The sequence below is a fragment of the Hemitrygon akajei genome, chromosome 12 (assembly GCF_048418815.1).
Source record: "Hemitrygon akajei chromosome 12, sHemAka1.3, whole genome shotgun sequence".
NCBI classification, from domain to species: Eukaryota; Metazoa; Chordata; class Chondrichthyes; order Myliobatiformes; family Dasyatidae; genus Hemitrygon; species Hemitrygon akajei.
This window is the reverse complement of record NC_133135.1, coordinates 84,799,018-84,808,026: the sequence shown is the minus strand read 5'-3', so window position 1 is coordinate 84,808,026 and position 9,009 is coordinate 84,799,018. Positions and strand designations below refer to the sequence as shown.

At 41.6% G+C, this 9,009-nt stretch overlaps 2 protein-coding genes across 5 annotated transcripts in view; one reads left to right on the top strand and one right to left on the bottom strand.

The window, feature by feature from the left end:
• astn1 (astrotactin 1) overlaps nucleotides 1-6,513 on the bottom strand; it is a 2,716,024-nt gene extending 2,709,511 nt beyond the window's left edge. Inside the window, exon 1 of the mRNA XM_073063618.1 lies at nucleotides 5,929-6,513. Coding sequence (XP_072919719.1) covers nucleotides 5,929-6,202 — 274 coding nt within the window. The 5' untranslated portion in view covers nucleotides 6,203-6,513. The remainder of the gene's footprint in view (nucleotides 1-5,928) is intronic.
• A 116-nt stretch (nucleotides 6,514-6,629) lies between these two features.
• The window catches only part of LOC140737271 (BMP/retinoic acid-inducible neural-specific protein 3-like), a 218,345-nt gene continuing 215,965 nt past the window's right edge, over nucleotides 6,630-9,009 (top strand). The window contains exon 1 of one of the 4 annotated variants that reach the window (XM_073063622.1): nucleotides 6,630-6,730. The gene's annotated coding sequence lies outside the window, so the exon portion shown is untranslated. Of the gene's footprint in view, nucleotides 6,731-8,002; nucleotides 8,140-8,165; nucleotides 8,543-8,821; nucleotides 8,904-9,009 lie in introns of those variants that run through there. The other 3 variants (XM_073063621.1, XM_073063620.1, XM_073063624.1) reach the window with 3 other exon arrangements.

Genomic DNA, 9,009 nt, shown 5'->3' with positions numbered 1-9,009 from the left:
ATAAAATGTACATTAGTCTGATCCCATGCTGAGTCGATGAGAGTACTATTCAGGCATTCACCCGCCATACTGGCAGCAGCAATTACAGGAACTTAATTCTAATACCACCCTTTCCTGTATTCTAAAAAATATAAACAGCCCAGTGGACAGAAAAATAAAATCTCAATCATTGCACAGTACCATTGTCTTAAATTTTTGGTATTATATATAATTTGCATTGTAAGAGCACAGGAAAATATAATTGCAAACAGCAATTCATGGCTTTATCAACAAAACACAATTTTTTATTGTGCTGCAAGAATAGGAGAAATTATTATTCAAATAAACAACTTTTGATCACCGTGCCATACACCAGAGTCTATAAGACTTAATATAACAATTTGCCACTGTTATACTGTTCTGTACAATGCACTTTAAAACCACAATATTTATCAGATAGAGAAATCATTACATAAGTGTACAGAGATTTTGTATTTTAAAAATAGAAAGCAACTTCAGGAGGATCAAGCAGTTAAAAGATCCCTCCGCGGACACATTACTCTGCAAATTTTCCCAGTGGCAATTATAGCAGTTAGCTGTGTTGCTTTTCAAGAAGATGACCTTTGCCTTTCCTGACAAGAATGTTCCTTTAACATTAATTGATAATTGGAGGACAGAAAGCCATGAACATCACAATGAAGTATCTTGGGATTTGTGAGCTATTACATGGTACAGATAACAGTATGTGTGGTATTCCCAACTGACTGATAACTAATTAATAATAATCAGTAATGTATATATAACTTATTGAGAGCTTATTGGTATAATTAGTATATGATATATAACCAAGCATTGGTAATGATCTTACTGAATATCTGATCCATCAGCTATTTATTAATGCAATTAGTATTGGACATTCAAATATCAATAGCTATCAATGATAATGTATGAGTACTATAACCAATTGATAACCAAGTAACCAATGTGACCAGTTTGCATTCAAAATCCATCAATATTTCATGAATAATAATTTATTGGAATTACACATAAAATTATAGTCAAAATTGAATTAATAGTAATGCCGTAAGAAAAATTAAATAAAAGAGGGCATTCCGGAAGATATGTTTTTACATTCTTCACAAGGACTCTTAAGCGTCTTGGAAGGAATACAGTGCAGACTCACCAGAATGTTACTTGAGGTGCAAGGATACGATGAGGAAGAGTTATGATACAAGCTGGGTTTTTATTCTCAGGAGAGCTCAAGTTTAAGGTATAATTTGATAAGATTTTAAGAATGAAGGAATGAAAGAGATAAATGGAAAGAGTCTTCATACGTGAATGGGAAATTAGGTCAAGGGAGTTTATCTTTGAGATACAAGGAACAGATGAAGCACTTCTTCAAACATTGATAGATTTTTTCTGGCAGACAATATTAATGAATGTGGTGTAAAGAGGATGGTTGCAGTTGATACAGATCAGCCACAGTGGCATTGAATGTTGCTGCAATGAACTGTTGAGTCTTGTTCCTAACCTCTTACATGATCCACAAGAACAAACTGTGATCTCACAAATCTCACCAAGCAACAGAAAAAAAAGTACAGCTATGATTTTGACATTCTAACAGAGTATTTTAGAGAATTTTGAAAAGAGAATGCAAATAGTACTGTTAATAAAATGTTTTTCAAAATTTAAATCCATCATTGGTGCAAATTTGAAGCATGCTAAGAAATATAAAACAGCAGCTGCCTTTCATAACCTATTAAGGATCAATAGTAATGTATTTATTAATATATAATTCATTGCCTTCCAAATAATCTATTTGTAATCAGTTTGAATCAATCAATGATTCAATTAGGAATTGAAACACTGGAGTCATTTATTTATGTAATAATCAAATAATAATGGGAAGCAAATATAGCTTTATGTTAGTAGCTAGTTGATTGTATTAGCAGATTTGGGATACATAAATTATATGTAACTCTAAAATTTATGTCAATTAGCTGATCTAAGGTCTTGGTAAACCCTTTACTCATATGTTTTTTCAGAAATAATGCAGTTTCCAAACAATCTCTCAATATTTGGATGACTTTAAATAACCATAATGCTCATTGCCGAATCACTGCTGATTCCTTCAGCATGAACACCGACTACAGTATTGAAAATGGTACACGTTAGTAGTTCTGATACAAGAATTTCGGCAGTAAACTTTACGTTACATCCACAAGATATATCCCCAAACAAATCTGCACAAACTATTCTCTCAAACATTCCTTAATGTGATAGCTGATATGTGTTACAAACTTAATACACTGTATCAAGGTAATGCCATCAAAGTGTTAAAATGGCTCCAAAGCGTCCATATTGAAAATGAAACTAAGTGGCACCTACTTGTCATCTTAACTGAGAAATTATGCTAACTCTTTATAGTCTAAGTTTGAAATGATGACACATTTTTCTTTTGTTGATATTATGCCACTGTTCATGAAAATGGTGCTAGGACCACGCACTGTAAGAATATTGTTGAGATAATGATCCTGCTGATAATTTGGATTGAAAGCTATATTGGTCAATGGCATAGAATGTATAGCTCTATCAGTTATTCCTCATGAATTTTATCAATAAATTAGGAGACAATCCATAACTGTAATTGTAGCATAATAATACATATGAAGTTGCATTTGACTATGTGTGTGTGTGATTGTGTGTGTGTGTGTGTGTGTGTGTGTGTGTGTGTGTGTGTGTGTATGTATATGCACACATACATGTTCAAAAGTACATGATAAACATTCAGGAAACAAATTGCTGATTCATTGGTATAATTTTCAGGTTCGTCAATTAATTCTTGGTGAATACTGTAAGAATTTAAAAAAAGGGAGGAATCATAAGCAGATGGTGAACTTACAGCAACATCAGAATTTTCATCCAAGAAATGCCATGTTGTGATTGAATTAATAAGGGGTTTATATGGAAAAGTGTTGCTGTGTGCCTGTAAAGAAACTTGAAATCACATGAATGAAAGGCTTTCCACCTATATGCTGCCTTTATGATTTCAGAATGTCCTAAAGTACTTTATTGACACAGAACTTTTCTTGAGATTGAGTTGCCATTGTAATTTAGGAAATGGAGCAGGCAATTTGGGCAAGGAAATATAGTACTACAATTATGAGGCTTTGGCCAAATAATCTACTTTAGCAATGAACACAAACACAGTCATATTAATTGCAAATTTATTCAACATCATCTTCCCCTCCCCTACTATGATGTTTCGACCTGGTGCTCACAGTTTCAATTTTCAAGAAAGCCCCAAGTGTCTAGTGTATTCAGACTTCTTATTCTAAACTTTGAACCTGAGCAGCTCATAAGAACATAAGAAATAGGAGCAGGAGTAGGTTATTGAACCATTGAACCTGCTCCACCAGTCAATAAGATCATGGCTGATTTGTGTGCAGACTCAGCTCTGCCTACCTTCTTTTTCCCCATATCCTTTAATTCCTCAGCAGTGTTTTAAATATATTTAATAAATATATTTATTTAAATATAATTGAAGCAGTATCCTCTACTACTTCCCTGGGCAGAGAATTCCACAGATTTACTATTCTCTGGGAAAAGCAGTTTCTTCCCATCTCTGTCCTAAATCTATCCCTTGAACTCTTGAGTCGATGTCCTCTAATTCTAGTCTCATTTACAAGAGAAAGTGACCTTCCTGGCTCTATCTATCTATCCCTTTCATAATTTTATATGTTTCTATAAGATTTCTCCTCATTCTTCAGAATTTCAGGGAGTGTAGTCCCAGACAACTCAATCTATCTTCACAGGCTAAACGTCTCATCTCCGGAAGACTAGAACTGCATGTGGTACTCCAGGTTTGGCCTCACCAGTGTCCTGTACAGTTGCATCATATCGTCCCTGCTCTTAAATTCAATCCTCTGGCAATGAAAGTCAATATTACATTTATCTTCCAGATAACTTTTTGCATTTGCAGGTCAACCTTTTGTGATTCATGTACAAGAACTTGCAAGTCCCTCTGCACATCAGCATGCTGCAATCTCTCATTTAAGTAATAACCTGATCTATTTTTTCCTTTCAATGTAGATGACCCTCATATTTACCAGTGCTCTTATCCATTTACCAGACATGCCCACTCACTTAACCTGTTTATATCTCCCTGCAGACACTGCACAATTTGCTTTTCTACGCAGTTTAGTAATCAGCAAACTTCGATATGCTGCACTCAGTCTCTTCTTCCAAATCATTCATTTATCTTTTGAATGTTCTGAGCCCAGCACCAACACTTGCAGCACTGACTACCAACCAGAGGAGCACCCATTTATCCTAACTCACTGCCTTCCATTGCTTAACCAGCCCTCAATCTATACAAATACATTACCTGCACTTCTTTCATTGTTATCTTATGGATAAGTCTTTCATGTGGCACCGCGTCAAATACCTTCAGAAAATCCAAGTATACAATATCCACCTCTATCGACTGAAGTTTATATCCTCAAAGAACTCCAGTAAGTATGTCAAACAACCCCTTCCTTTCTGTGAACTGCACAGGTGGTCTTTTGACATGGGTGACAGCAGAAATTTGTCACCAACTATTATTAGTAAAAAAGTTGACTGGAATCATTTAGTACTGTCTTGGCCTGCACTATTGTACCTGCAACAGTGTGAAGATTCTTCTGCATTTGGGAAGAATGGTAATCACTTCCTGATCGCAGTGGAAATCCAGCACTAGGCAGGCAGCAGAACATGGGAGTGAGAGTGAAGCATTGCAAGCTAAGAATGAGGGATATGAGCGAATATACATTGCATGCTTTACACTATAAGTCTGTTTAAATCATCAGATCTGCTGTGGTGTTATGGAATTTCATCTTCAAGTACTATTAGGTCAAAGTCTGGCTAGTGACTGAGTCTCCATGGCAAGTTGCTGTTATGGTGAGGGCTGATTCCCATCTACAGTATCTCTACAAACTGTATGTAATTCTTCGTGCCGAAACTAAGAGTAGCAATCCCTCCAACAGCTAACATATTGGTTACTTCAACAAGTTATGAAGTTCCACGTTGGTGTCGGTGTATTGGTAAAGTGTTTTGAGTGATGGGGTTTTTGCATTGCCCATGCATCACAGGCGTGTTCCACGTTGATCTGTTGAAACTTTATTAATTTTTCACGTTCATCATATGGTGGATACGTGTTTTGTTTTACGACTACGCAATGTACACGCTCTCTGGATACGGGCCTATCGAGCCACGCCGTTATGGTATTCATTGATTTATGAACAGCGCGAAGGACCCTGAGAGTGAAATTGGAAATATTCACTCTGTGCAACCGTTTCCATACCACATATATTCCAATGTGCCCCTTGCAATCTTCCTCCGGAGCCCCAGTTAAAAGTTGCCTTCTCGCCCTGATAGCTGAAACAGGCAAAACTGAGCAAGCGCCGTGTAGGAACCAGGCTCCGAGAGCAAGCGTCTTCCCTCATCATCACACCGTCCACGGTACTCCCAAGCCAAGAAAGCCGGCGGGCGCATCCCCCGGCAGTCACCTGCTGCATCGCCCACCCACAGAAAGGTCATCAATCCGACAGACAGACAAACACGCACACATTCAAAGCCACCATAAATAAATAAATAACAGAACACAATGGCAACCATGCTTGCCCACGTTCAGAAGAACGACAGCCTTACTGCCGTCTTTATTTCTCTCTCTCTCTCTCTCTCTCTCTCTCACACACACACACACACACACACACACACACACACACACACACACACACACACACACACACACACACACACACACACACACACACACACACACACACACACACACACACACACACACACACACACACACACACACACACACACACACACACTGGCCTCCCCATTACATACGCCCTCTTTCCAGCCTCAGAATTCGCCCGGATTCTTGCGGCGCTCACTCACCCAGGACGAAATAGGGAAGCTCTGTGTTCTCCAGGTCGTCAACAACCACCACCTCTCCGGGGAAATCGTTCCTGACCGAGAACAGGAGTTTGGGCTCCGACGATAGCGGGGTGTGGATGCTCAGATCGTTCTCTCGGAGGAACGGCAGAGCCGACACGCTCACCGTCTTCACTTTGCACTCGCCATCCTTGGGGTGCTCGCTTTCCACCGCTCCCAGGCCGGTACCCAACATGGCACAGAACGCCCCCAAAAGCAGCACCGGCAGCAACGCCATCGTTGTTCTCAGTCCCTATCTCGGCACAATAACAAACCCAGTCGGCCCGGCTTCCTAAGGTAATATTACTGCACCCTGACAACTTGAAACAAGCGGGGACGCCAAGCAGGCAACTCCATGTAAATGCTGACAGGCGGCACAGCGCCTTTGCACTGTGTTTTATTCCTTCTTCTTCCCTTCAAAATAACACCCCTAGCCAGCTGGACCGATGGGGATGATCCGGGCAATTCACTCCCTCTGCCCTACTCCTTAATCCCGATCCCGAGCTGTTTTGTGTCTATTTTCTGCGCAGTGGCTGGGGAAGGGGAGGGGAGAGGAGGAAGGAGGAGGGGGGAATCCACGTGTAAAAGGGAGAGAGAGAGAGAGCGCGAGAGAGAAACAGAGGGAAAGCGAGTTAGTGATTTGGAGAACTGTCTTCTGCAAGAGGCGGCCGCAGCCACTCAATCCAGCGCATGCAGGGCACTGACAGAAGGCGCTGTTTCTGTGAAAGAACACCGCCGGACACGAACCCCCTCCGCTTCGATCCTGGTAAGTGGCGGACCCTCTTCATCCACCTCTCTCCACCCACCTACAGCAGCACACCTATTCACCCACCCTCCAACTCCACCCCGTTCATACTCTTCCAGGTCTCTGCCCGGCCGGCTGTGAAAGATAAACCTTTCTCCTTTCTGGGTTGTAATTTGACCGAAAAAAAGGAGGTTCTGCTAATTGTCTTGGTTCAACTGTGCACACCTGCCCGGTATCGATTAAAATCGACACCTGTGACAGAAAGTCCCTGGTTCAACCACGTCCTCTCAAAGTCTCGGTGGGAAGCAGCGAGAGGCGCAAAATCCCAGGTATCTATATCGAATACGCATTTTCTTCAATCCATCAGATAAATTTACCAACACTCTCTGTTTAACATTATATTGACCGTTCTGTTGTCTTGAGTAGATATCAGGCACACAACAAGCACTACTGATCAGAAGAACTGGTGTTAATAAATCGTGATGACATATTATTGAAGAGAGTTGACTTTGAGTTGATACCTGAGATCCAATTTTTGGTTTAACTGATGCACTTTTAATGTGTGTGTGTGTGTGTGTGTGTGTGTGTGTGTGTGTGTGTGTGTGTGTGTGTGTGTGTGTGTGTGTGTGTGTGTGTGTGTGTGTGTGTGTGTGTGTGTGTGTGTGTGTGTGAGAGAGAGAGAGAGAGAGAGAGAGAGAAAGAAAGAGAGAGAGATGGTTCACACAGTTCTTCCACATCTGGTTTGTTAGTTCCCTCGATACTAATTTAAAAGATATTTGACTATGGGCACTGAATTAATTCCACCGAGGGGAGAATAGAGACACTTTGCTCCCTTTAGCAACTTCGCCCTAGTTGCCTAGTTCCATCTCTAAACTGGTGTCGACCAGAACTTCAAAGCACGAGGTGCACTAAAACTTTGCAGAAGAAATTATGCCGGAAAACAAAAATCAAAAAACGGCGATGATTCAGTATGTTGGATAATGTAATCCTTACGGGATCGTGCTTTTAACTTCCAGGAAAAAAGATCCGTGATCAAGCATTTATTTCGATGGATCGATATGATCGTTAACTTTGGACATTGGATAAGGAATTTGGTTAATGGGCGGAGATGGAATATTGAAAGGAGGTGGACTGATGCGGAGAGAAAGCTTTAGAAATGGACTTGGGAGAATCGGGCGGGGGGGGTGGAGTTAGAAAGGAAATTCTCGAATGGGAGGTGAGGAGGCGTTGTAAAGGGAGTTGAGGGAATTGGGGCGTTGGAAAGGAAATTGGGAATGGAGGGGAGGAGACTTTGTAGATCGAGTTGGAGGAATAGGCGGGAACGGGGAGGCGGAAAGGCAACTGGGGTCGCCTACGCAGTAAACTGAGTGGAGAGCGCGATGCCTCGTTATTGCAGAAGTGTGGAGGAAACACTTGACATTCGTGCCAAGGTGCAGTTATACCCTCTGTCAATTCCTTGCGTGGCCGGCTATTAAAGGAAGGGAGTGTTGGCGAAGGGATGGGGGCTCCGTAGCGTGCATGTACAGCAGTGGGGACACGCCCTGATAGGTGGATGTGTTTATATAGGCTGAAGCTAGGTTCGACTCTCTGAGGAAGAAACGGTGCGGCAGGTAGTGAGGAGACTGGTGCTGTTGTCGGACCTTCATGCCCTGGAGTTGGGTGCTGCGTAGAAGCGAAACATTGCCCTGAGATATGAACTCCTGAGAAGGTCGAAGCATGCTGTCCGGCGCTTTAACCCGATGTGCTGGCGAGGGAACGGAAAAAGGCAGACGGAAATTTGGAAGGGTGTCGGTCTGATTATGACGGGCGGTCACACATCAAAGAGAGGCAATGGTGAGGAGGAATAAATGTAAAAACACCCTCTTGAAAATAATGTTGAATGCCGTCTTGTTAAACAAAAATCTCCAGAAAGCAGGATCATCAATCCCTAGAGCATGTTCTCTCTTTAACTTTACTCCGCAATCCGACTGAGCAGCGGGGACCGGCTGCGGTGTGAGCAGGTTTGGGTCTTCAACGTGTGAGAACTACCAATGTCTGTATTTTTTGAAAGCACATTCCTCATGTGCCGCTTGGAATAACGCATTTGTTTAATTATAAAACCCCACGAAGTTTCAGAAGGCTCGGCTTGAGTACGCCGTTCATTTTCTATCCGAGCACTGGAGGTGGTGTCTGTGAGGATATCATTGGGTGTTAGGTAATGGGATTCGATGGGCGTCGTGCAGGGTATAGGAGGTTGGTTTTGGATTTAGACTCGCCCCCTCCCCCCACTTCCTCTCCCTCCCATTCCCCCGGGTTTATAA